Source organism: Protopterus annectens, chromosome 14.part0 (assembly GCF_019279795.1).
Source record: "Protopterus annectens isolate FY-2018-M chromosome 14.part0, PAN1.0, whole genome shotgun sequence".
Lineage (NCBI taxonomy): Eukaryota > Metazoa > Chordata > Ceratodontiformes > Protopteridae > Protopterus > Protopterus annectens.
This window is the reverse complement of record NC_056748.1, coordinates 808,347,876-808,374,273: the sequence shown is the minus strand read 5'-3', so window position 1 is coordinate 808,374,273 and position 26,398 is coordinate 808,347,876. Positions and strand designations below refer to the sequence as shown.

The window sequence follows — 26,398 nt, the reverse complement described above, 5'->3', positions numbered from 1 at the left end:
AACACCCTCAGAAGCCGGTGCCTGCACAGCGGCTCTGGACCCATCCAAGGTAGAGACATCCATGGGTTCCATAATTGAAGCATCTCGCTGCATACCGGACTCCGAATGGGTCTTAGTAGAGGCCTGCAAATCAGACGTAGTGGGTATTAGGGGCTGCGAAAGCACCTCACTGAGTACCGGCGAACCGGCGACTGGCTTAAGAGAAGCGTCATCGGTTTTGGACCTCGACGGTCTGTCTGCCTTTTTCTTTGTGTTTTTTAGGTATTCCTGTAGTCGGATTGCTAACCAACGGCATTTCTGCATAGTTAAATCTTGAGCCAAAATATTTAGAAGCAAAAATATACCAACGTTTAATCGTGCTTGATTAAATTTAGCACAAAACCGACAGCAAGGCACGTTGTGGTCAGGTCCTAGGCAAGGAATACAGTACAAATGAAAATCCTTATGAGGTATTTGCTTCCCACAAGTAATGCAATTATTAACTTTTACCGACATCGGTAAGGAGCAAGAAAAAAAGTTTCCCCATCGGGGTACTTAGCTTTTAGTTGAAGACTTCGGTTCTGAAACTCGAAAACGAAAATTTCAGGAGTCGGCCGACCAACACTTGCAAACTGCTACTGCTTCGAGTACCGCGCGGCAAGAAAGACTGATGTAATGGCGTCGGCTGCATGTTTTATACCCCTGAAAACCTGATGTCATGGAAGAAGGGACAGCAACCGACGCAAGAGCCAAGACTTTGTTAATCAGGCCGACTGAGGGCAACCTGCCAGCAGATTACCCAAATGTTACGACTGCAACAGTGAAACACAAGGAACATCTGTACTATGTTCTTCGTGTTTCACTGTTGCAGTCATTCCATTTGGGTAGATTCCCAAAGCTATAGTTGGGAGAAGGAGTTTAGATAGCATTAGGGCCAACTATAAGGCCCTGCAAGACTGCAGTGGCAAAGCCAGCTCTGGATTTAGAGAAAATTGGCAAATGATAATGCTTGGTGAAAGTATTTACAGAACTCCAGATAGCAGTTTCTAGGATGTCCCTGGTAGGGACGCCTCTCAGAAAGGCTGTAGAGGTAGACACAGCCCTGGTGGAGTGAGGTCTGATCCCCTGGGGGATAGGTTTTCCATGGTGTTTATAGCAGAAATTAATGCAATGGCTTATCCATTTAGAAATGGTTTGCTTTGAAATAGCCTTCCCCTCTGCCCCTGCAGCAAATGCTACCAGCAGTTCAGATTTCCTTTGAGGTTTAGTCCTGTCCAAGTAGAATCTAAGCTGTCTGCGCACATCTAAGGAATGCAGTATCCTTTCCCCTTTATTATGTGGATTAGGAAAGAAGGTTGGCAAATGAATGGACTGATTAAGAGCCACACTGGATACCACCTTGGGCATGAAGGATGGATTGGTTCTGAGGGACACCGTGTCCGCATGAAAGATGATGAAAGGCTCCACTGCCATAAGGGCCTGTAATTCAGATACCCTTCTAGCTGAAGTGATTGCTAAAAGGAAAGCTGTTTTCCAAGACAGAAATTTTAAGTCTGCAGTAGCAGCTGACTCGAAAGGAGGTAGAGTGAGTTTCTCCAAGACAAAGTTAAGGTCCCAGGCTAGGGTTGGAGCTCTCCTGGGTGGTCTCAAATTTTTTTGGCCCCTCTTTGGAACTGCTTGAGCAGTGGATGAGAGAAGAGGGAAGGTTCTATGTTATAATGAGCTGAAATGGTTGAGGCGTGGATTTTAATGGAGGAAAACGTCAGGCCCTTGTGAAGCATCTCAGTTAAGTATTGTAAAATCTGAGGTAAATTGGACACTGCTGTGCTCATCCCTTGAGAGTGGTTCCAGGCACAGAATCTTTTCCATTTTTCAGCATAAGATTTTCTAGTATGAGGCCTCCTTGCCTCTAAGATGATATCCATTACAGGTTTGCTAAGGGATGGTAAAGGAGAGATTAAGTAATTAGCCAGGCTGTAAGGTTCAGTGTTGGAAGCTGAGGGTGCAGAATCTGGTCCTCCTGTTGGGACAGCATGGAAGGAGTCTTAGGCAGGTGCCATGGAGACAACAGTCATACACTGCGCAGGAGGGGGTACCAGTGTTGGCGCGCCCAGTCTGGAGCAATCAAAATCATCCTTGGTTTGTCCTGTTTGACTTTTAGTAGTACTTTGAGAAAGCAAAGGCAGAGGGTGGGGAAAGGCATAGACTGATACTTTTTCCAGCTGAAGGACAGCATCCACTTTCCAAGCTTGTTTGTGAGGAGTCCTTGTGCAAAGTTTGTCCAATTAGTAGTACTGGAGAGAGGCAAACAGGTCTATATCCGGGCCCCCCATTTGCTCGTCAACATGTTGAAAATCCTTGGTTCCAGTTTCCACTCGTGTGGGTCCATGAGGGTGCTGCTTAGTCCATCTGCCAGTGTATTTACTTTTCCTGGCAGGAATTGATCTTGTAGGTACACTTGGTAGCTCAAGGCTGTGTTCCACAATGCCGTGGCTAGTATGCAGAAGGGGTAAGAATGTGTACCCCCCGCTTGTTTATGTACCACATAACAGTGGTGTTCTCCGTCTTTACCATTAGTTGTCCTAGAAGAATGTGGTCCTTGAAGACTGTCAGAGCATTCTGTACAGCTAACATTTTGTTTTGATTGATATGCAGGTGCATTTGACTTGGGTTCCATTTGCCCTGAATGCACTTCCCTGCCAGGTGAGCCCCCCGTGCATAGTCGGATGCATCTGTTGTTAGGGTTTGGGCGGCAGGGGGTGGTGTGAAAGGTAGTCCCTTGTTTTGGTGGCAGGCCTCTGCCCACCAAAGGAACTCTAGCGTAGGCAAGGTATGATAGGAATCATTGTTTCTAGGTAATGAGAATGCTGACACCACAGGCTTTTTAGATACCACTGTAGTTTCCTTATATGCAGTCTTGCATATGGAATTAGAAGAATGCAGGAGGCCATGAACCCCAAGGCATGCAGTATTTGTCTTGCAGATAGCAGGGTTTTTGTGGCCACTTGTTTGAAGTAGGTTGTCAAATGAATTTGCTTTTCTGGCGTGAGGTAAGCCATCTGGGAAGTTGTATTCAAGCTTGCTCCCAGGAATATAATTTGTTGACAGGGTACCAGGTGTGATTTCTTTTCATTTATGGTGTACCCCAGACAAGTTATAACCCTTTTTATAAAGGTCAGATGATTCAAAAGTATGTCCTGGCTTTCTGCCTGAATTAGACAACTGTCCAGGTATGGGTATATTTGAATATTTCTTTGCCTGCAAAATGCAACAACTGGAGCTAGGCACTTTGTGAATACCCTGGGCGCAGAAGACAAGCCAAAGGGCAGTGTAGAGAATGGATAGTGCGTGTAGCCTGCTTTGAAGCATAAGTATCTTCTGCAATATTCCCTGATTGGGATGTGCATTTTTGCTTCTTTTAAATCTAGTGTTGCCAACCAGGCATCTTTGCCTAGCATAGGAAGTAATTGGTGAAGAGTCAGCATCTTGAATTTTGGAATCTCCAAAAAGGTGTTTAGAGTAGACAGGTCCAGGATAGGACACCATGAATTGTCTTTTCTGGGTACCAGGAAAAGTCTCGAGTAGAAACCTTGTCCCTTTTCCTCTTCTGGTACCAGTTGAATAGCCCCCATGCTAAAGACAGAGAGTACTTGTTTTTGGGGCTCTGCCCACTGATTTGGGTGTAGGTCCAGTCACCCACTTGGTGTTGGCAGCGTGTGGAAGTGAAATCTGTATCCCTGGGACACTATATTTAAAAATCCATTTGTCCTGGGTAATGAGTTCCCAATTCTTTGCATGAAGAGCAATCTTTCCCCCCAAAGGGGCAGTCAGATGAGAAGTGCTTGGAAATTTTAAAAGGAAGTCATTGAGACACTTTACCATAGGGGGAGTCTTATTATTCCTAGACTTGGAAGTGGAGGCTCCCCACTGCTTAGTTCTGTGAGCCCCCTGGGACTGAAACCTGGGGTTTTTGCTGTGTCTGGGTTTGGTTTGAGAAGACCTGAAAGGTGCTGGAAAGGTCCAATTCTTAGAGGGCCAGTGCCTACTAAATGTAGGAGGTTGAACTTCTAAAAAAAATCTTTAACAGTTTGCATAGATTTAGCTTAATCTTCCATCTTTTTAAGAACTTCCTCAGCCTTGTTGCCAAACAGGCAGTCGTGATTTAAAGGAGCATCCAACAATTTAGCTTTAACATGATCATGCAAAGATTGCCCCTTAAGCCAAGCATGCCTTCTGAGCACAGACCCAGTAACAGCAGCCCTGCAAGAGGCCTCTAATGAATCAAAACCACATTGCAAAGTATGTTTTCCAACTTGTTCGGCAGAATGCATTAAAACCTGTAATTCTTTATTTTCCATAAAGTCAGGAATCAACATCATTTTCTGTTTAAGCAGTCCAATAATATGTTGCTGATATTTTAACATACGAAACTGGCAGTTTAAAGCCCTAATGGCCAAGGTTGCAGAAGTGTAAACCTGCTTACCCCATCTATCCAGCACCCTGGAGTCTCTATCAGAAGGGGTAGGATTTTTAGCAGTAGAAGCCTTAATGCCCTTGGGCCCCTGTGAAATAGTCTCTGGATCTGCAATAGGATTTTTGAAAAGGAACTTGTGGGACTCGGGGACCCTGTAGTATCTGTCAGGTTTTCTGAGAGCAGGAGGCAGGGAATCAGGGGCCAAACTAGATTCTGAGAAAGCATCATCAACAATGTCTAGTACAGGAGGAATAGCTAAAGGCCTATACAGAGGTAGGAGAAGGAAATCCCTAAGTGCGCTGATTAAATAAAGCACAAAACCGACAGCAAGGTAACGTCGTGGCCAGGGCCTAGGCACGGAATACAGTACGAATGAAAATCTTTATGAGGTATTTGCTTTCCATAAGTAATGCAATTATTAACTTTTACTGACATCGGTAAGGAGCAAGAAAAAGTTTTCCCAACGGGGTACTTAGCTTTAGTTGAAGACTTCGGTTCTGAAACTCGAAAACAAAAATTTCAGGAGTCGGCCGACTGGCACTTGCGAACTGCTTCTGCTTTGGGCACCGCACGGCAAGAAAGACTGATGTAATGGCGTCGGCTGCATGTTTTATTCCCCTGATGACCTGACGTCATGGGAGAAGGGACAGCAACCAACGCAGGACCCAAAACTTTGTTAATCAGGCCGACGGAGGGCAACCTGCAAGCAGATAACCCAAATGTAATGACTGCAACAGTGAAACACGAAGAACATCAGATGCGTTTCTGAAAATGAATGAAGCAAAATGATCTTGCGGTGAGAATGAAAAAAGTGTGACAGAAAAATTCCAATGGTGAATAGTAGCAGAAATAAGAGCAAACTTTTATAAAGTTTCACTACTAAAGAGTGCACAATTGTTCGGTAATAGTGGTTAAGCCGTACTCAAAAATGATAACATGGGTATGAGGCTGAGTGACTAAGACTTGAGTGGATGTAAAAGACGTAATTAACTGCTTATAAAACTATATTTTTCCCACTAAGTTACACATTCCCCATAAATTCAAACAGAGATGGGGTTCACAATCTACTTCAGAAGGGTCATTTTTGATCCTTGGTAATTTTAGTGCCATTTATAGGTTCATAGGTTGGTACTGGGCTATCTGCCCAAAGGCATATATTAGCCCAGCCACGTTGTGCGGTATTCACCGCCCCTTTAGTAGTTCACTAGACCCTTGTACTAGCAGCTAGTACCCTTGGCCCCTATCTAGTAGTGCTGTTGGTGTGATCCCCGGTGTGAAATTTCTGTTACCCATCCACTCATCAAGGTTCCTCTTGAAGAGTGATAGTGAGGGGCTCTGTCTTATGTAGATTGGGACCCTGTTCCATAGTAAGGGAAGTCTCTGCGAAGGGAATCTATGCCTCCAGCATGTTCTATTCATTGTTGTGTTGAGGTTTATATCCCTAGAGCGTGTAGCTCGAGTAGATTTGGTTTTGCTAAGATGGAGCATGTTCAACAATTCTGGGTTGGACATGGCTCTGTACGTTAGACAGAGATCGCCTCTGAGAAAGCGGTATGCAACAGAGAACAGTCTTAGCTTTTTCAATCGTGCTGCATAGGGCAACTGTTTGAGGCCAGTAATCCTCTTGGTTAGGTAACTCTGTGGTCTCTCCAGCTGCTGGAGATGTCTAGCCAGGTACATTCCAATTGGTGCATTGTACTCAATAATGGGTCTGATGAGGGAAGAGTAGAGGGGCACCATTACATCCTTAGATCTTGATGCGAACCCTTTTGTGATCAGATGGGTCATATAGAAGGATTTTCTAACCACTTTGGCAACATGGTTATCAAAGGAAAGCTGACTATCTACTTGGGTCCCTAGATCCCTTATTTCTTATTTGATACACATGTACATTTGGCAAACACACTCCAATGATACAAGGCCTATAAATGTTGTTCTTCTTTTGGCTTTTCCCGGTTAGGGGTCGCAACAGCAGAACTCCGGTCCGCTAATGATTGGCAGTAGATTTTTTTACAGGTGCCAGCTCGACGCCCAACCTTCAACGAAGGCACCCCCATTCTACGCATGTCTTTCGAACGCCACTCGACCGTGGGGAGGACATGCAGACTCCACACAGAAGGCGCTCCAGCCGAGAATCGAACGAGAGAACCTCTTGTTGTGAGGCAACAACGCTACCGCTGCACCACTGCGGCTTACATAAGGCTATAAATGTACTAGATTAAAATGGATGAACTGGATTGACAAGAATTTGAGAAAAAACACGTGACCAGACAAGGAACGAGCTTGCCAAAATAGTATGTGCACTAACCTGACTGGGAAATCCTTTGTCCACATACTTCTCAGATAGGACAGGCTTGAGAGGTGTGACTCCTGCAGGGCTGCTCTGAGGAAGTGCATTTTGAAAGTCCTGTGGAGAAAATACTGAAAGGTTTAAAAGACAATGGAGATTTTATATTTCTCTTAACAGTCGAAGCTCCTGGAGGTATAAATACATACGCAAGCTATGTGATGACATCATGATCATAATGCAAGTTCAAAAGTACCATGTACACTTTAAAACACAGTAGACTAAAGTCCACCAATAGTAATTAACAAACGTATTCTTTATCAATCCTAATGCCAGTCTTGGTATTCTTTTGATTAGGTCAATTTTCAAATAAACAATCCATCAAGCCCACCTTGAAGGAGCAATCACAGACTGATTTTACAGCCTACCTCTGCTTTGTGACCCGGGGGGGGGGGGGTTTGCCCTCCCCGATGCACACACACACACACACACACACACACACACACACACACACACACACACACACACACACACACACACACACACACACACACACACACACACAATTAGTAGCTGCCTGCTCAATGAATTGGGTTTTTCCTGACAAGTGAAAAACTATACACTGCACTGCCTTCTTTGAATGGGAGGTAAAATGAATGAACAGTGGAAAACAGCCACCACATAACACTTGTCAAATGTACAGATTTTCCCAGGAAGTCCAGATTTTTGTCTCATTTTTGGTATTTTTCTCATACTTTCTGGCCAATCATTGAAAGTTGAAATCAGAAAATAATGAGACATTTGAGTTTCTGACTTTATATCCTTCCAAAAATTCATGCTAATGCAAAACCTGTTATTCTACCAACTTTCTAAGTTTGTAAGAGCAATATTTAAAATGTGTCCCTATTTTTGGGCCTTTGTCACCTCACTGTTTGTGGCTTTGTCCAAATTTCTTGCTCCAAGAGGTTGAGAGGTACGGTCACCAGGAATACTGTACAAAGCATCGTCTATTTACACACTTTCATAAATGATGTTTCGCCGGTGCCTGATGTTCCCCAGGCTTCTGACAGTCAAGAGACAGTTACGGACAAATTGAAATCATTAGATGCTAAAACTTTTAAGCTTCGTAAGCTACAACTAGAAGTAGCTTATTTTAAGCAATGTTTAGAGGAGGGCCTGGTTCCAAAAGGCCTTAGAAATTGTTTTTCTCCTTCTAATTTAATTGTTAATAATGTGTTTCTTGTTGAATTAAAAGAGTTGTTCCAAAGACAGGGCATACAACTTATGGAACTAATTGTAAAATACTATTCAATGTGTATAGCTGATTTGACTAGAGAGGTATGTGCACTGGATGAGGAGATCAAGTTAAGTGATTCCTTTAACAAACTTAAGTTTGATTATGCACGTATCTTCTCAAGTATAGACACCTATCTAGTTAAAATCAAGTCTAATAAATCAAAAAAATTGTACAGAGATAGGCATGCGTATTCAACTGATAAAGCCTATCCTAAGCTAAGTCCCATACAGCACGAGAAAAGGAAGGAAGCCCATTCTGATGATATAGAATGGCAGGACTCTGACCGTTTTCCAAATTCACATTCTGCTTCTCCTACCACTGATAATCATAATGGCCCTAGGAGAAGTAACAGAAACAAAAATAAACAACTGAATAAAGATTGTCCTTCGGGTGATAACACTAATAAAGCTAATAACAGTAAACAGCAACCTGCTTCTACTTTTTTAGGGGAACAGAACAGCCGAACTCGGAGGGGGAACAAGAACTGGACCCACTAATCTTTGAGGACGATAGCCCAACTACAACTGCCCCTACTATCATAACAAATGTTAAAGGAGACTTTGTTATATACAATTTTTCTACTCTCTCACTTGAGTCCGAGTTAGTAGAACTTTTGGCTTTAGGTAATACTTTTGTTCCAAGTAGGCAATGTGATGTGGCCAGAGTTCTCTTAGATTTAAAATGTTATGTCAGAAAATTAAATCTGAAACTATTGTTTTACGACTCTACAATGACTGAGCCTGTTAAATTAAAGCTTCCTAGTGTCTTTAATCCACCTTTACATGTGGTATTGAAAATGTTTGAATACGCATGTGAAATAGACATTAGACACATGAGCAATACTTTTACAGCTAAGGCCAGCCAATTTAATATCACGAGGGAACAGCTGGCCGCTCTTAATAACATACGGGCTACCTCTGTTAGAATCATCAAGCCGGACAAAGGGGGCGGTTTGGTAATATTAGAACACATGGACTATGTAGAGAGAATGTACAAGGTTCTAAACTCCCCAGCTTATGAATCTACCACACTAAACCAGTTGAATACAACCTCCAACAGAATCAGGGGGTATTTTAGAGATTTATTCATCCAAGGGAGAATTGACGTGGACACCTTCAACTACATAGACATCTTGCACCCTAGGGTGCCGGTAATGTTCGGCATCCCTAAGGTGCACAAAAACCTAAATGACCCACCGATGCGTGCCTTGATTGATGGGAGAGCCTCACAGTCATATCCCTGTTCTAAATACATCGATTCATTGCTCTCTTCCTACTTGGAACGCATCCCGAGTATTTGCAAGGACTCCTGGTCTTTTTTGACCAACTTGAATGAGACCAACATAGATCACAACATCAATTTCCTTACAATTGATGTTGTGGATCTGTACACTTCCATTCCACACCAGGAGGCAGTGGAATGGATTGACTTGCTTCTAACTGACTTGGGTGCTTCAAAAAATGATATCATGAACATCACGGAACTTTTGGATATTGTATTATCCTCTAACTTCTTCCTTTTTGAAAAGGACTTGTACATCCAAAAACAAGGTGTGGCGATGGGGTCTCCATGTGGGGCCTCCGTAGCCAACCTATTTATGGCTTATTGGGAGAAACATTTTATTTTAAATAACAATGAGTGGAAGAATGAGCTCGTGTTTTATACACGCTTTCTTGACGATATGTTTATCCTTTTTAAGGGTAAATCTGATCGGGCTACAGAGTTCGTTAACTTCTTGAATTAGACTACAACTTTCCTCAAATTCACCCATAATTTTGCCATGGATGCCATCGACTACCTTGATGTTAGGTTGACTAGGGACCCCATGTCTAGTAAATTAAAATCTGTCATTTATAGGAAGAAAACCTATGTAAATTCTTTTCTGCACTTTTCTAGTGCACATCCTTACAAGCTTAAAAGAGCCATAGTTAAGGGGCAGCTAGTGAGGGCAGTTCGAATGAGTACTGATCACTCAGATTTTTTAGCTGAATGTACATTTCTAAAAAACCTATTTCTAAATCGTGGATACCCCATCCAGTTAATTGACGACTTGATCCATGAGGTGGAATGCAAGAAAACTAATGGTTTTTTCAACCCCATTCTTACTAGCTCTCGTAATGTTGATGCTGATTCGTTTATTCGATCTGAAACCCAATTTTCTACATCTAGGCAGACGATGGCCAATTCTGTTGAAGTGGTTTGTCCATCTCATTACCCATGTAGTTTTATTACTGCCTTTAACATCAACTCCAGTTCAATACAAGAAATCATGAATAAGAATTGGTTTTTCATTTCTAGTACTCCATCTATGGCTGAGAAATTAGGAGAAAAACCCCGGACTGTTTACAAAAGGGGTCCTAATTTAAAGGAACTTTTACAGAAGCACCCTAGTTATGATATGCAGAATAGAAATAAAGGGTGCTATGCATGCGGTCTTTGTACTTATTGTCATTACATTAGGAATGGCAGTTCATTCTCTATTAGAGATAGAAAATTCGACATTTTTCATAGGATCACTTGTAATACCAAATCGATAGTATACATAGCGTTCTGTTCTTGCTGTACAGCATATTATGTCGGCAAAACAGACAGAAGATTCAAAGACCGCATTTACCAGCATAACTATGCCATTAGAAACCAGAACTGTGAGAACGCTTTGGCAAAACATGTAGTAAGCAGTCCAGGTCACTCTTTTTCATTCATGGGTATAGACCACATTGCTGACTCCATCAGAGGTGGACCGACTTCCATTATTTTAGAAAACTGTGAATTGTTATGGCAGCTCAAACTAGATGCGTTTAACTCACCAGGTCTTAATGACAGTTGTAACATTTCTGCACATTTAAAATACAAATCATATTTGAGGTAGCCTCTTTGGAGTTTAAACTGTTCTACTATTCTAATTTTATAATAACTTTAATTTTTTTATTATTACCTTTTAGGGTTGGTTTGACCCTTTTTTGAGTGTACCAACATCTATTTTCTATTTGTCGGTACAATATTATTGTTTATTATTAGGTCCTTTTATTACTTTTGTAAAAATTTTGCTTTTGATTTGTGACATGTGAGAATATTTTGTTCTGTTTTTTAGTGGATCTACTGCCTTTTACCCAAAAGGGTCTTTGCCCCTCTATTTTTACACTTACAACACATTTCTTACATGTTTGCTGGTGTTTATGGGCTTACCCTTTCACGGCAGTTTAGACTGAGCGAGTTGAAAAACATACACTAGTAGGATCACTTGCCTTATTTACCTACCACTTATGTGTGTTTTACAATATTAGTAAATTTTATTTTACTTGCTTTAAGAGGTTTTTGTTATTATTTATGTAATATATACATACACACATTTTGTTAGTTTTGATGCTTTAACTTTTTTTGCTTTTAACTGCTGACATTGCTATTTCATATTAACAGAGCGTACTTTTCATTTTTTGTTGATAATACTGCCTTAAATCCATCATTGTTGGCAGGAAGTGATGTAATCACTTGTTATATGTTATAAATTGTGGCTTTTTTGGTATCCACTCTGAAGAAGCTACCTTTTTTGAGTAGCGAAAACGCTGTTTTAACTTGCATTGTAATAAAATCGCGTTAAGGATTTTATTCGTCTGGTGTGCTTCTGCTTGAATCTGCCTGCCTCATTTCACACTTTCATAAATAATCATACATTAGTATGCACACACTCATTTGCTAGCTATACAGGTATCATGCCCCACCACCTAACACAGGAAGAAAGGGTAGGATTGTCCAAGAGGATAGACATGGATCATTTTTTTGTAAAATGGGTTACAGTCACAGCCATCTGGATAAACTGACCTTGGACACCAAGACCTAGTCTGTGAGCATAAAATGAAAGACAACAGATAATCTTTTCATATGAATTTGGCTCGGACTATATAAAATCCGACTTGTCTATCTACAGTCGGACAGTAAAAAAAGGTGCTCCCAACTGTTAGAATACTTGTGAAATAGCAAAAGTAAATTTATAAATAGATTCAAATCTGTTTCAATGGCTACCTTTGACATGAGGAAATGATTGCTTTTCATAAAGCTAGTGCCCTTGCAAAACAAAGTAAGGAGGTGTGACAAACAAAGCCTTTAAATCAGAAATTCTTTTTGAAGACTATGGCTACAAGAAAAAGTAAAGCTAAAACATTTCAGAATGGCTTTGGATACAGGCTCAAAAGGATGGTAAAGTTAGTGTCATCTGAGGCGTACTTAGGTCAACCAGCTCCCCAGTCTCTCAATTCTTTAAGGGAAGAGGGGGGGGGGGAATTACTTCTGTAAAGTCCAGGATGCCAAGTGGCATCCTGTACACACAACACATGGCCAACCCCCGACTCCACGTGAAGAGCGAAAAAAAAAAAACAAAAAAAAAAAAAAAAAAAAAAAGGAGAGTTTGCTCCTTCTACTACCACACCAATGACACTGGAAGAGCAAAACAATAAATATGCAGAAGCCAATTAAGTCTAATTTCTGCACCCAGACCCACCCCTCCTTCACATTTGATTAAATAAATTATATATATTATATAATGTGTACAAATGTATGTGGGTATACAACATATGCATATATATTACTTCTTTTAAACTGTAGCACACAGCTGCTACAGCTTGTACCCCACACAGAGGAGCACTACATTGCTCAGGTTTGACCACAAATGCAATACTGCATTGAAACATCAGGATCGGCCGAGCGAACCCTCCCCAACACTTTGCACCCAGGGCCGTTGCCCCTTACACCCCATCCTACCTACACTACTCAGCCACAGCGTCCATGAACAGAGGGCTTATTTGTAATGTATTCCTAAAAAAAGGACTTTGCAGACCTATAAGGAAGCAAGAGAATAAGACTTACGAAGTCCCTAGCAGAAACTGGAAAGGGCAGCAAGGTGAATTTTAAGGGACAAGTAGAGATCTTGTCAAAATCTGGAAGAGTAATCTAAAACAGCTGGCAGATCAGCCCAAATGATGAAATGTGTCGATTCATTGTGTGTATATGTATGTATATAGATACAGAATGCAACACACACATTGTTGTGTTTTTTTCCTATATTGGGTCTTGGAAAAAGTGAGGATCTGGATGACCCCAGGAGGGGATGTAGCATCCTTTGTCATTACAAAGTGGAGTGACCATGAATTAAGATAAAGATTGAAAGCCCAAGTGAAGCTTGCCTGACAGGAGTCAAAAAGGCACTGAAGGAGGACTTCAGCTGTAGATGTTTCATCAACAGAGGATGCCAAGGTAGAAGTAATCACATTTGCTGAAGATAGAATAGAGCTAGGAGAATGACTTTGGCTTTATTCTGCTAGGTTTTTTGAATGAATATCAAGATCAAGGGAAATGGAAAGAAAGGTTCAGAGAAATTCAGGGTGACAATCTTGGATAAGGGCATCCTTGGGCCATTTCTGCAGGTGGGGGATTTGGAAGTGGAAGCTGCATTTGGTGTTGGTTGAGGATGAAAAGAGGTAGCAGCAGCAAGGCAGTCAGTGAAGAGAGCCTCCTCAATACTTAGAAACTGAGGGACTTGCCCTCACAGCATCAGTAAGTAGTGACTATGCTTCCTGGAGAAGCCAGTTAGGCAGCACAGAACATCAGATGACATCACGAAGTGAGCCACAATCCATTTTCCACATTCTCATGGCTTCTCGACACAGGAGACTGGAAGGATTGCCACCCTGCAATACCTCAACACAGCCATACTGTCAGCATAGATGGCAATTTCAATGCACAGAAGTGTCCGCAAAAGACTTGCAGACAGAAGAGGGTTGCTCTCAACTCCAAAATAAGATGTGCAGAAAAGCCTCTATTCTGCCCACTCACTGCCCTTGATAATGCCTCCCACCTTTGGGCAGAGGTGCACATATTGATGCACACTACAGGAATGGGGAGATGAAAAGGAACTTATCCCCAGTTTTACTCAGGCAGATGAGGCCATCAGTGCAAATGCATCCTGCGTGCCTTGGAACTTTCTGATTTTTACTGGGTAAGTGGGCTGTACTTCTAGTATCCACTGTATAACCTACATGTAGCACTAAGTAAACTTCTTTCCAAGGCAAACAGTTGATAAAAGAGACTGGCTGAGCTGAAACTGCTTAGTAAATGGGAGAAATCCTGTAAAAAGGGATACAAGCCTTGCAGAATACAGCAAAGCTTGCACCACTTGAATATGAATGTGTGATGGTCCCATTTGGGACTTTGCAGTGTTCACTGGTACTTCACGGACCCGAATAATTCAAGAAACAAAGACTCATGTTGCAACTAGCTTCTCTAGAATCAGTGTATCCAGGAACTTGTTACCCTGCTAACGAAACATCTTAGCTCCTTGCGACACTGGACATACAGTTGGTAAACATCCTAGTGGCGAAGGCAGTAGCCTAAAACTAAATAACTGCTTCCTACCAGAAAGCACAGAAACTTCCTGGACTCTTTTGCAATCCTTATGAGCAACTAAGTGTCTTGAGGTCCTAAAAGCATACCCAGTCTCCTTCGGACACAAAGAGGGACTGCACTGTGACTAGCTACAACTTTTCATCTGGAAAGAATTAATTTAGTCCAAGCCAGTGCATTTCTTTGTGTCGGTCCCAAGCCCAGATAAATGGGGAGGGTTGCGTCAGGAAGGACATCCGGTGTAAAACTTCACCAAATCATTTCATGCAGTCACCAGCAAATATTTCCATACCGGACTGGTCGAGGCCTGGGTTAACAACGACCGCCACCAGTACTGTTAGCCAACAGGGTGCTGGCAGAAATTGGGCTACTGCTGACCGAAGGAGGAGAAGAGGCGGAAGGCATGGCCGAAGGCAGGAAGAGAGGAGAAAGGCTAAGACTGTGGTAGTGAGGGTCGGAACTTTGAATGTTGGCAGTATGACTGGTATAGGAAGAGAGCTAGCTGCTATAATGGACAGAAGGAAGGTTGGTATATTGTGTGTGCAAGAGACCAGATGGAAGGGGAGTAAGGCTAGGTGTATCGGAGGTGGGTTAAAATTGATTTATCATGGTGTGGATGGGAGGAGAAATGGCGTAGGAGTTATTCTGAAGGAACCGTATGCGAAGAGTGTTTTGGAGGTGAAAAGAGTGTCGGATAGAGTGATGTTTATGAAGCTGGAAATTGATGGTGTAATGATGAATGTTGTTAGTGCATATGCTCCACAAGTTGGGTGTGCAATGGATGAGAAAGAAAAATGTTGGAGTGAATTGGATGAAGTGGTGATGACTGTACCCAAGGGTGAGAGAGTGGTGATTGGAGCAGATTTCAATGAGCATGTTGGTGAAAGGAACAGAGGGAATGAGGAAGTGATGGGTAGGTATGGTGTTAAACAAAGGAATGCAGAAGGTCAGATGGTAGTGGATTTTACAAAAAGGATGGACATGGCTGTGATAAATACGTATTTTAACAAGAGGGAGGAGCATAGGGTGACATACAAGAGTGGAGGAGGATGCACACAGGTGGATTATATCTTATGTAGGAGGGCCAGTTTGAAGGAGATTGGAGACTGTAAAGTGGTGACCGAAAAAAGTGTAGTTAGGCAGCATAGGATGGTGGTTTGTAGGATGACGTTGGTGATCAAGAAGAGGAGGAGGAGTGTGAGGACAGCACCAAGGATCAAATGGTGGAAATTGAAAAAGGATACTTGTGAGGTGGAGTTCAGGGATGAGTTAAGACAGGCACTAGGTGGCAGTGAAGAGTTACCAAATAGCTGGGTAACTACAGCAGAGCAAGTAAGGGAGACGGCTAGAAAGGTGCTTGGTATCACATCGGGACAGAGGAAGGACGACAAGGAAACAAGGTGGTGGAATGAGGAAGTACAGAAGAGTATACAGGCTAAGAGGTTGGCAAAGAAGAAGTGGGACTGTCAGAGAGATGAAGAAAGTAGACAGGAGTATAAGGAGATGAGGTGCATGGCAAAGAGAGAGGTGGCGAAGGCTAAGTATAAGGTATATGAAGAGTTGTATGAAAGATTGGACACTAAGGAGGGAGAAAAGGACCTGAACTAATTGGCTAGACAGAGGGACCGAGCTAGGAAAGATGTGCAGCAGGTAAAGGTGATAAAGGATAATGAGGGAAACATACTCACAAGCGAGGAGAGTATGTTGAGGAGATGGAAAGAGTACTTTGAGGGGTTGATGAATGAAGAGAATGAGAGGGAGAGAAGGTTGGATGATGTAGGGATAGTGAATCATGAAGTACAATGGATTAGCAAGGAGGAAGTAAGGATAGCTATGAAGAAAATGAAGAATGGAAAGGCTGTTGGGCCAGATGACATACCTGTGGAAGCATGGAGGTGTTTAGGTGAAATTGCAGTGGAGTTTTTAACCAGATTGTTTAATGAAATCTTAGAAAGTGAGAGGATGCCTGAGGAATGGAGAAAAAGTGTTTTGGTACCGATTTTTAAGAATAAGGGTGATGTGCAGAGCTGTAGTAACTACAGAGGGATTAAACTGATCAGTCACAGCATGAAGTTATGGGAAAGAGTAGTGGAAGCTAGGCTGAGAATGGACGTGATGATTAGTGAACAGCAGTATGGTTTCATGCCGGGAAAGAGCACTACAGATGCAATGTTTGCTCTGAGAGTGTTGATGGAGAAGTACAGAGAATGTCAGAAGGAGTTGCATTGTGTTTTTGTAGACTTAGAGAAAGCATATGACAGGGTGCCTACAGAGGAGTTGTGGTACTGTATGAGGAAGTCAGGAGTGTCAGAGAAGTATGTAAGAGTGGTACAGGATATGTACGAGGGTAGTGCGACAGCGGTAAGGTCTGCGGTGGGAATAACCGATGCATTTAAGGTGGAGGTGGGGTTACATCAAGGATCAGTTCTGAGTCCTTTCTTATTTGCAATGGTGATGGACAGGTTGACAGACAAGATCAGACAGGAGTCCCCATGGACTATGATGTTTGCAGATGACATTGTGATCTGTAGTGAGAGTAGGGAACAGGTGGAGGAGACCCTGGAGAGATGGAGATATGCTCTAGACAGAAGAGGAATGAAGGTCAGCAGGACTAAGAATATATGTGTGCGAATGAGAGGGAGGATAGAAGAACGGTGAGGATGCAAGAAGTAGAGGTGGCGAAGGTGGATGAGTTTAAATACTTGGGGTCAATAGTTCAGAGTAATGGTGAGTGTGGTAGAGAGGTGAAGAAGAGAGTACAGGCAGGATGGAGTGGGTGGAGAAGAGTGTCAGGAGTGATTTGTGAAAGACGAGTACCTGTGAGAGTGAAGGGTAAGGTCTACAAGTGGGTAGTGAGACCAGCTATGTTATATGGGTTGGAGACAGTGGCACTGACAAAAAGGCAGGAGTTTGAGCTGGATGTGACAGAGTTAAAAGATGTTAAGATTTGCACTGGGTGTGACGAGGGTGGACAGGATTAGGAATAAGTATATTAGAGGGTCAGCCCAGGTTAGAAGGTTTGGAGACAAAGCCAGAGAGGCAAGATTACATTGGTTTGGACATGTGCTGAGGAGGGATGCTGAGTATATTGGGGAAAAAGATGCTAAGGATGAAGCTACCAGGTAACGGGAAAAGAGGAAGGCCTAAGATAAGGTTTATGGATGTGGTGAGAGAGGACATGCAGGTGGTTGGTGTGACAGAGCAAGATGCAGAGGACAGGAAGAAATGGAAAAGTACAGTTTTGTACCTACCATAAATGTAGATGTTCGAGTGCATACACTGCTGCAGTCATTACACTTGGGTTATCCTGCCGTCAGGCGGTCCCCTCAGTCGGCCTGAGTTCCAACGTTTTGGTCTGGCATCGGTTGCTGTCGCTTCTTCCCTGACGTCAGTGCGACAGGGGTATATAAGATGCAGCCGACGCCATTTTCTTCAGATTTTCTTGCCCCAGATGTCAGGTGCCCCCAAATAGGTAGGCAATGCAAATTGCTAATAAAACATACATAAGAAAAGCAATCAACAACTTTAATTTACCAGCAAATACTCCCCATAGGTAGTAAAGGGTAGAAGACATAGGTACGTAACCAGCAAGTAAGAGGAGAAGGAGGGAGGGTAACCTGGACTGCAGCAGTGTATACACTCGAACATCTACATTTATGGTAGGTACAAAACTATACTAGGTTCATCATGTTACACTGCTGCAGTCATTACACTTGGGTAGAATCCCAAAGCTGAGGTAGGGTGGCTGGTTCTATAAGGTATTAGGGGTGGCTATAAGGCCCTGCAGCACTGCAGTGGCAAAGCCAGCTCTGGAATTAGAGTAAAGAGGCAGATGGTAATGCTTGGTGAAGGTATGTACAGAACTCCAAGTTGCTGCTTCCAAAATGTCCTTGGTAGGTACTCCTCTTAGGCAGGCAGTTGAAGTGGCTGTTGCCCTGGTGGAATGAGATCTAATGCTGTTAAGTACAGTTTTCCCATGGTGTGTATAGCAGAAATGTATACAGTGTCCTATCCATTTTGAAATGGTCTGTTTTGAAATGGCCTTTCCCTGTGCTCCTGCAGCATATGCTACCAACAATTGCTCAGTTTTTCTGAAAGCTATGGTTTTGTCCAAGTAGAAGCGTAACTGCCTGTGTATGTCCAAAGAATGCAGAAGTCTCTCCCCTTTATTCTGTGGGTTTGGATAAAAAGCTGGCAAGTGAATAGTTTGGTTTAGAGCCACACTTGATACCACCTTTGGCATAAAAGTAGGGTTTGTTCTTAGAGACACCCTGTCTTGGTGGAAAATGATGAAAGGTTCCACTGCCATTAGTGCCTGTAATTCTGAAACTCTTCGTCCTGAGGTTATTGCCAGGAGCAGAGCAGTTTTCCAAGAGACATTTTAAATCTGCTGTGTTAGATGGCTCAAAAGGAGGTAAAGTTAATTTTTCCAACACGAAGTTGAGGTCCCAAGTTGGAGTAGGTGCTCTACGGGGCGGTCTTATGTTTTTTGCCCCTCTTAGGTACTGTTTTAGCAAGGGGTTAGAAAAAATTGGTGGGTCCGTGTTGTAATGAGCAGAGATGGCAGAGGCGTGGATCTTGATGGATGAAAAGGAGAGGCCTTTGTCCAGCATCTCAGTTAAATATTGTAGTATCTGAGGAATATTTGGGACAAGAGGGTCAAGGCTGTGAGCCTGGTTCCAGGCACAGAATCTCTTCCATTTATCCGAATAGGCTTTCCTGGTGCTAGGCCTTCTGGCCTCCAGAATGACATCCATAACAGCTTTGGAGAGAGGCATTGCTTGCTTGACTAACGAATCTTCCATGCAGCCAGGTTTAGAGTCTTTAGCTGGCTGTGAAGTATCTGATTGTTGTGCTGAGTCAGAAGATGTGGGATTTGAGGCAAAATCCAGCGTGGATCTTGTGCCAAGTTCTTTAAGATTGGGTACCAGTACTGACGTGGCCAGTTTGGAGCAATCGGATCATCTTTGGCTCTTCTTGCCTGGGTTTTATGAGTACGGTTGGAAGGAGAGGCAGTGGTGGGAAAGCATATACTTGTAGGTTTTTCCAGCTGAATGAGAGGGCATCCACTTTCCATGCTTGTGGGTGGTAAGTCCTTGTGCAGAATTTCTGTAGCTGGCAGTTCATTGGGGATGCAAACAGATCTATGCCCGGGCTCCACCATTTTTGTGTTATCATTCTGAATATTTGTAGATGTAACTTCCACTCATGCGGATCCATGATGTTTCTGCTTAAGTCGTCTGCCAGTGTGTTTTTCTCTCCTGGCAGGAATTGTGCTTGCAGATGAACTTGATAGTTACAGCTGTGTTCCACAAGGTCATGGCTTGTCTGCAGAGGGTATAAGAATGAGTGCCCCCTTGCTTGTTTATGTACCACATAACTGTGGTGTCTGTCTTTAGTAGTAGTTGTCCCGGATGCAGAAGGTCCTTGAAAGCTATAAGGGCATTTTGTACAGCTAGCATCTCTTTTTGATTGATGTGAAGATGCCTTTGTTCTGCGGGCCACTTGCCCTGAATACATTTTAATGCCATGTGTGCTCCCCAGGCGTAATCCGATGCATCTGTTGTCAGTGTTTGCCTGGCTGTGGGTTGAGTGAAAGGCTGTCCCTTGTTGAGGTGACAAGCTTGAGCCTTCCATCAAAACTCCTGTTGAAGGCAAGGAATTAGTGGTATTACTGTTTCCAAATTTTGACAGTGTTGAGACCAGACACTCTTTAGGTACCATTGTAGTTTCCTCGTATGCAGTCTGGCATATGGAATAAGTAGTATGCAAGCTGCCATGTAACCCAAGGCCTGCAGAACTTTTCTTGCAGGGAGTTGGGTCTGTTGCCAGCAATTGAAAATATTGAGTCAGTTGTCCTTGCTTGTCTGGCGTGAGATAAGCCATCTGGGCCATTGTATTCAAGCTGGCACCCAGGAATATGATCTCTTGTGAGGGCACTAGTTTTGACTTCTTTTCGTTTACTGTGTACCCTAGGCAACTTAATAACATTTATACAAATGGCAGATGCTTTAGAAGAATGTCCTTGCTCTCTGCTTGAATCAGGCAGTCGTCCAGGTACGGATAAATATGAATTCCTTTCTGTCTGCAAAATGCAATTACTGGTGCCAGGCACTTTGTGAAGACCCTGGGCACAGTAGATAAGCCAAAGGGCAGTGCAGAGAATTGGTAGTGCATTGAACCAGCTATGAATCCGAGGTATCTTCTGCAGTTTTGTCTGATAGGGACATGCAGGTATGCCTCCTTGAGGTCCAAAGTTACGAGCCAAGCTTTCTTGCCCAGCATGGGAAGAAGCTGCTGTAGTGTCAACATTTTGAATTTTGGAACATCCAAGTAAGTGTTTAGAGAAGAAAGATCCAGAATGGGCCTCCAGGCTTTGTCCTTTATGGGAACCAGAAAGAGTTGAGTAAAATCCTTGTCCTTGCTCCTGTGTTGGTACCTTTTGAATAGCTCTCATGTCCATGAGTGCTGTAATTTGTCTTTGAGCCTCTGCCCATTGATTTGGTGGCAGATTTGGCATTCCTTTTAACCTTGGCAGAGTGTGAAAGTGGAACCTGTAACCTTGAGATACAATGTTGAGAACCCATTTGTCTTTGGTGATCATATGCCAATTGTGATAGAAAAGTGCCAGCTTTCCTCCCAAGGGGGCTGCCAAGAGAGAACTGTTTGGCAGCTGTAGTGGGAAGTCATTTGGGCTGTTTTTTATAAGGTTGGGGCCTGTCTTCCCCTTCTTTCTGGGTTGATGCACCCCATTGTCGAGGCCTGTAAGGACCTTGTGGTTGACCTCTACCTCTTGGACGTCTGTATCTGCCCCTTTGAGGTCTAACTGGAAAGGACCAAATCTTTGTTGGCCAATTTCTGCTAAATCGAGGAGGCTGAACCTGTAAGAAATCCTTCACCGTTTGCATAGATTTTGCCTTATCCTCCATTTTCTTTAATACCTCTTCTGCCTTAACTCAATAACACATCCTGCTGCAAAGGTGCATCCAAAAGCTTTGCTTTAACATGATCTGGTAACATATGTTCTTTTAACCAAGCATGTCTTCTAATGACAGATCCTGTAACTGCTGCTCTACAGGAGGCCTCTAATGAATCAAAAAGTACAGTTTTGTACCTACCATAAATGTAGATGTCCGAGAGGAATGCATCTGCAGTCTTTACAAATGGGTTGTCCTGTCGTCAGGCAGCCCTTCGGTCGGCCGGATTCCAAAGTCTGGGTCTGGCTTCGGCTGGTGTCGCACTTCACCCGACGTCATTGCGGCAGTTCTTCGGGTATAAAGGCATCAGCCGACGCCATTTTCCTCAGTGTTTCTTGCCCCAGATGCCAGGTGCCCTCTTGGATGGCTAAATTTGGATAAATGCCAAAGTTTCCAAATAGTAGAGAGCAAACACACAAAATAAACATGTATGTACATATATACAAACAAATACACCATAATAGATCCCCACAAGCTAGCTGAAGATTGGTAAGTACCCTAGGAGTACCTCAGAGGGAAGGAGGGTGGGTAATCCTGACTGCAGATGCATTCCTCTCGGACATCTACATTTATGGTAGGTACAAAACTGCACTATGTCCTTCAAGGATGCATCTGCAGTCTTTACAAATGGGTAGAATACCATAGCTAAACTAGCGGAGGAGGAAATGAGAATAGATTATGGTGTAGTCAGGATCCCTTGCAAAACAGCAGTGGCAAAACCAGCACGGGATCTAGAGTATAGAGGTAAGTTATAATGCTTGGCAAATGTATGCACGGAGGTCCAAGTAGCAGCCTCTATAATGTCCTTGGTAGCCACTCCTCGTAAGAAAGCTGTGGTAGTGGCTGTAGCCCTTGTGGAGTGAGGCCTGATGTTCTCTGGAGTTTTCTTTCCATGGTAGGAGTAACAAAATCTTATGCAATTTCCTATCCATTTGGAGATTGTCTGTTTAGAAATTGGTTTTCCTTCTTTTCCTGTTGCATATGCTACCAGAAGCTGGTCAGTTTTTCTATTGTTTTTTGTCCTGTCCAGGTAGTAGCGTAATTGTCTGTGTACATCCAAGGTATGTAAGAGCTTTTCTCCCCTGTTCTGTGGATTGGGGAAGAATGTAGGAAGGTGGATAGCCTGATTTAAAGAGACTCTGGATACCACCTTAGGCATAAATGTAGGATTTGTTCTCATGGACACTCTATCTTGATGGAAGATCAGGAAGGGTTGTACTGCCATTAATGCCTGTAGTTCAGAGACCCTTCTTGCTTAAGTTATTGCCAGCAGGAAAGCAGTCTTCCAGGATAAGTATTGCAATTCTGCTGTGGCTGCTGGTTCGAAAGGAGGTAGAGTCAGTTTTTCTAGCACAAAGTTCAAGTCCCATGCTGGCAATGGAGGTTTCCTGGGAGGTTTTACATTTTTAATTCCTCTCAGAAACTGTCTGAGCAGAGGATCTTGAGAAGACAGGAGGATCCAAGCTGTATTCTGCTGAAATAGCTGATGCATGTATCTTGATGGAGGAATAGGACAGGCCTGTATGGAAGAGCTCCGCCAAGTACTCCAGGATGTTGGCTATGTTCACCAGTGTCACATCTTGCCCCTTTGCAGTACTCCAGATGAGATATCTTTTCCATTTTGCTGCATAATTCTTTCTTGTTGAAGGTCTACGAGCCTCCAGGATTATGTCTTTAACCCTTTGGGATAAATTTGGGTTAATTACTGTTATGTAATGTTCCAGGCAGTTAGCTGCAGAGTTTCTAGGTTTGGATGCAGAATGTTGTAGTTGTTCTGTGTCAGCAGTAATGGGATCAGGGGCAGTGTCCATATTTGTTCCCGGGACATGCTCTTCAGCAGTGGATACCAATGTTGTCTTGGCCAGTCTGGGGCTATCAGAATGATCCTCGGACGTTCCTCTTTGATCTTGAGAAGCACCTTGTGCATCAAAGGAAGTGGTGGGAATGCGTATGCTGTTAGGCTTTTCCAACTGAAGGATAGGGAGTCCACCTTCCAAGCAAGTGGGTGGTAAGTCCTTGTGCAGAATTTCTTCAACTGGTGATTGAATGGGGATGCAAACAAGTCTATTTGTGGTAATCCCCATTCTCTTGTGATGGTTTTGAAAATGTCCGGATGCAGCATCCATTCGTGGGCATCTGTTGTAGTTCTGCTTAATATGTCTGCTAGAATGTTTTCCTTCCCTGGTACATAAATTGCCTGTAACTGAATGTTGTAGCTCAGAGCCACATCCCATAGGTCCAGTGCCAGCCGGCATAGAGGGTATGAGTGTGTGCCTCCCTGTTTGTTGATGTACCACATAACTGTGGTGTTGTCTGTCCTTATCATCAACTGGCCTTCTTGGAGAAGAGGTCTGAATGCCTGGATTGCCAATTTTACTGCCATCATTTCTTTTAGATTTATGTGCAGATGCAGCTGGTCTTGAGTCCATAGGCCTTGAATGCACTTGCCCATCATGTGTGCCCCCCATCCAAGGTCTGAGGCATCTGTCGTGATGGTTTGTCTTGGTTGACTTTTGCAGAAGGGCAGTCCTGTGTTCGATTGACAGGCCTGAGCCCACCATAAGAACTCTTGCTTCAGGCATGGGATCATTGGAATTTTGGTTTCTAAGCTGTGCTTGTGCTGAGACCACAAATTCTTTAGGTACCACTGTAGCTTTCTCATATGAAGCCTGGCATGAGGGACCAGTATTATGCAGGATGCCATGAAGCCTAGAGCTTGTAGCACTTTTCTTGCAGTTAGATGGCTCTGCTTTGTTAATGCCAAGAAGTAGAGAGGAAGTTGCTCTTTCTTTTCTGCAGTTAGAAATGCCATTTGTTTTGATGTGTCCAGTTCTGCACCCAGAAAGGTCATTCTTTGGGATGGAATCAGCCTTGACTTTTTTGTATTGACTGTATATCCCAGGGCTTGTAGCAGGTAGATGACTCTTTGTAAGTCTTCTGTTAGTTTGTTTTTGTTGTCCGCTTGTATCAGGCAGTCGTCCAGGTAGGGATAGATTTGAATTCCCTGAAGTCTGCAATGAGCGATTACTGATGCCAGGCATTTCGTGAACACTCTGGGCGCAGTAGATAAGCCAAAGGGCAATGCTGAGAATTGATAATGCTCTGATCCTGCAAGAAATCTGAGGTATCTTCTGCAAATTGGTCTTATGGGGACGTGCAGGTATGCCTCCTTGAGATCTAGAGTTACCAGCCAAGACTCCTTGCCCAGCATGGGAAGAAGCTGCTGTAGGGTCAGCATTTTGAATTTTGGAACAATGAGGAATGTGTTTAAAGCGGACAGGTCTAGAATAGGCCTCCATTTGTTTTCTTTTCTTGGTACCAGGAAGAGCCTGGAGTAAAATCCCTTCCCTTGCCCCATAAATGGTACCTTTTCCACAGCTCGCATTCTTAATAATTGAGATATTTGTTTTAGAGCTTCTGCCCTTTGAGAAGGTGGTAGGTTTGGCATTCCTCTCTTCCTGGTAGTGTATGGAAATGGAACCTGTAACCTTTGTCTATAGTCTGCAAAATCCATTTTTCTCTTGTAATGCAGTGCCAGTTTCTTGAAAATAATGTTAGCTTTCCGCCTAAGGGTGCTTCTAGTTGTTCCATGGTAGGCGGTGCCACCGCCAAGTCACTGTGATTGAGTTGTTGTAGTGGTGGTGGCTGTATCCGTGCCTCGTTGGTTGTTACCCTGCCACTGGCGACCCCTGTAGGCACCCCTGGATTGGTTTCTGCCTCTGGAGCGCCTATTCCTGCCTCTTTGTGCCTTAGAGGAGTCCGGAAAGGACCAATTCTTGGAGGGCCAATTCCTGCTAAACCTTGGAGGTTGAACTTGTAAGAAATCTTTTACTGTTTGCACAGATTTTGCTTTCTCTTCCATCTTTTTTAGTACCTGTTGTGCGGGGGCACCAAATAAATTAACCTTGTCCATACGTGCATCCAAAAGCTTAGATTTGACATGGTCTGGTAATGCCTGTTCTTTCAACCACGCATGCCTCCTGATAACTGTGCCAGTCATGGCTGATCTAAAGGAAGCCTCCAGTGCATCATAGCCACATTTTAAAGAATGGTTACTAACCTGCTGTATGTTATGTAACATTTCTTGAACATACTTTTTATCTAAAGATTCTTCAGAGGACAGCTTTTTAGTCAACTGGTCAAGCATAAACTCTTGATATTGAATCATATGAAATTGGCAGTTCAAAGCTCTAGCTGACAAAGTAGCAGAGGTGTAAACTTTTTTACCCCATCTCTAAGGACCTGGATTCCCTTTCAGAGGGAGGGGTTTTAGAAGAAGTAGCTGCTACAGCTTTAGGGCCCTGGGAGATAGTCTCTGGATCTGCAAAAGGGGCCTTATATAAGTGGTGATGAGTGTCCGGGACCCTGTAGTACCTATTGGGCTTAGCAGGAGCCGGAGGTAAAGTATCAGGAGCAGTGCAAGCATCATTAAATGCATCATCAACAACAGATAGAACAGGAGGTATAGCTAAAGGCCTATGCTGTGGCAAGTGTAGAAAGGTCCTAAGCCTTTTTCTAGAGTCTGAGAAAACTTGGCCCTGCCACTGAAATTGTTCCCTCATAGCATGCAAGGTTTCCCCAAAGGAAAATTCCTCAGGAGGAGAGGCTGAAGGGATGGATTCCTCAGCATCAGAGTCTTCGTAAGGAGAATAAGAAGCCTCAGGAGGGTCTGTATGTTCTGAGTCATCAGAGGAATCATCTGTGGCTACTGGCTCAGGGGGCTCTGCTCTAGGCCTCTTTTCTGGAGGAGGGAGAGAGGCCCTGTCTGGATGAAGCTGGGCTCCACGAATTAAAGAGATGAGATCCTCTGCCAAGGAAAGCATATGGGAGCTGGTGCTGGGCCTGTGAGAGGGGGGCTTGGCAGGCACAGGTTTTGATGCTTTGGCTGCTTTAGCCCTGGCAAAGGCCTTAATAGACATAGCTGGAGGAGGCCTAGCAGCTCCACGTGCAGGGGTAGAAATATCTAGGGGAATGGTGTCTGATAAATCCTG

At 43.4% G+C, this 26,398-nt stretch overlaps 1 protein-coding gene across 2 annotated transcripts in view; it reads right to left on the bottom strand.

The window, feature by feature from the left end:
* WBP1L (WW domain binding protein 1 like) overlaps positions 1 to 26,398 on the bottom strand; it is an 872,089-nt gene that overhangs the window by 724,076 nt on the left and 121,615 nt on the right. Inside the window, exon 2 of one of the 2 annotated variants that reach the window (XM_044056551.1) lies at positions 6,762 to 6,860. The exons of the other annotated variant lie outside the window; for it this stretch is intronic. Within the exon in view, the coding sequence (XP_043912486.1) occupies positions 6,762 to 6,860 (99 nt within the window). The remainder of the gene's footprint in view (positions 1 to 6,761; positions 6,861 to 26,398) is intronic. 2 annotated transcript variants of the gene reach the window in all.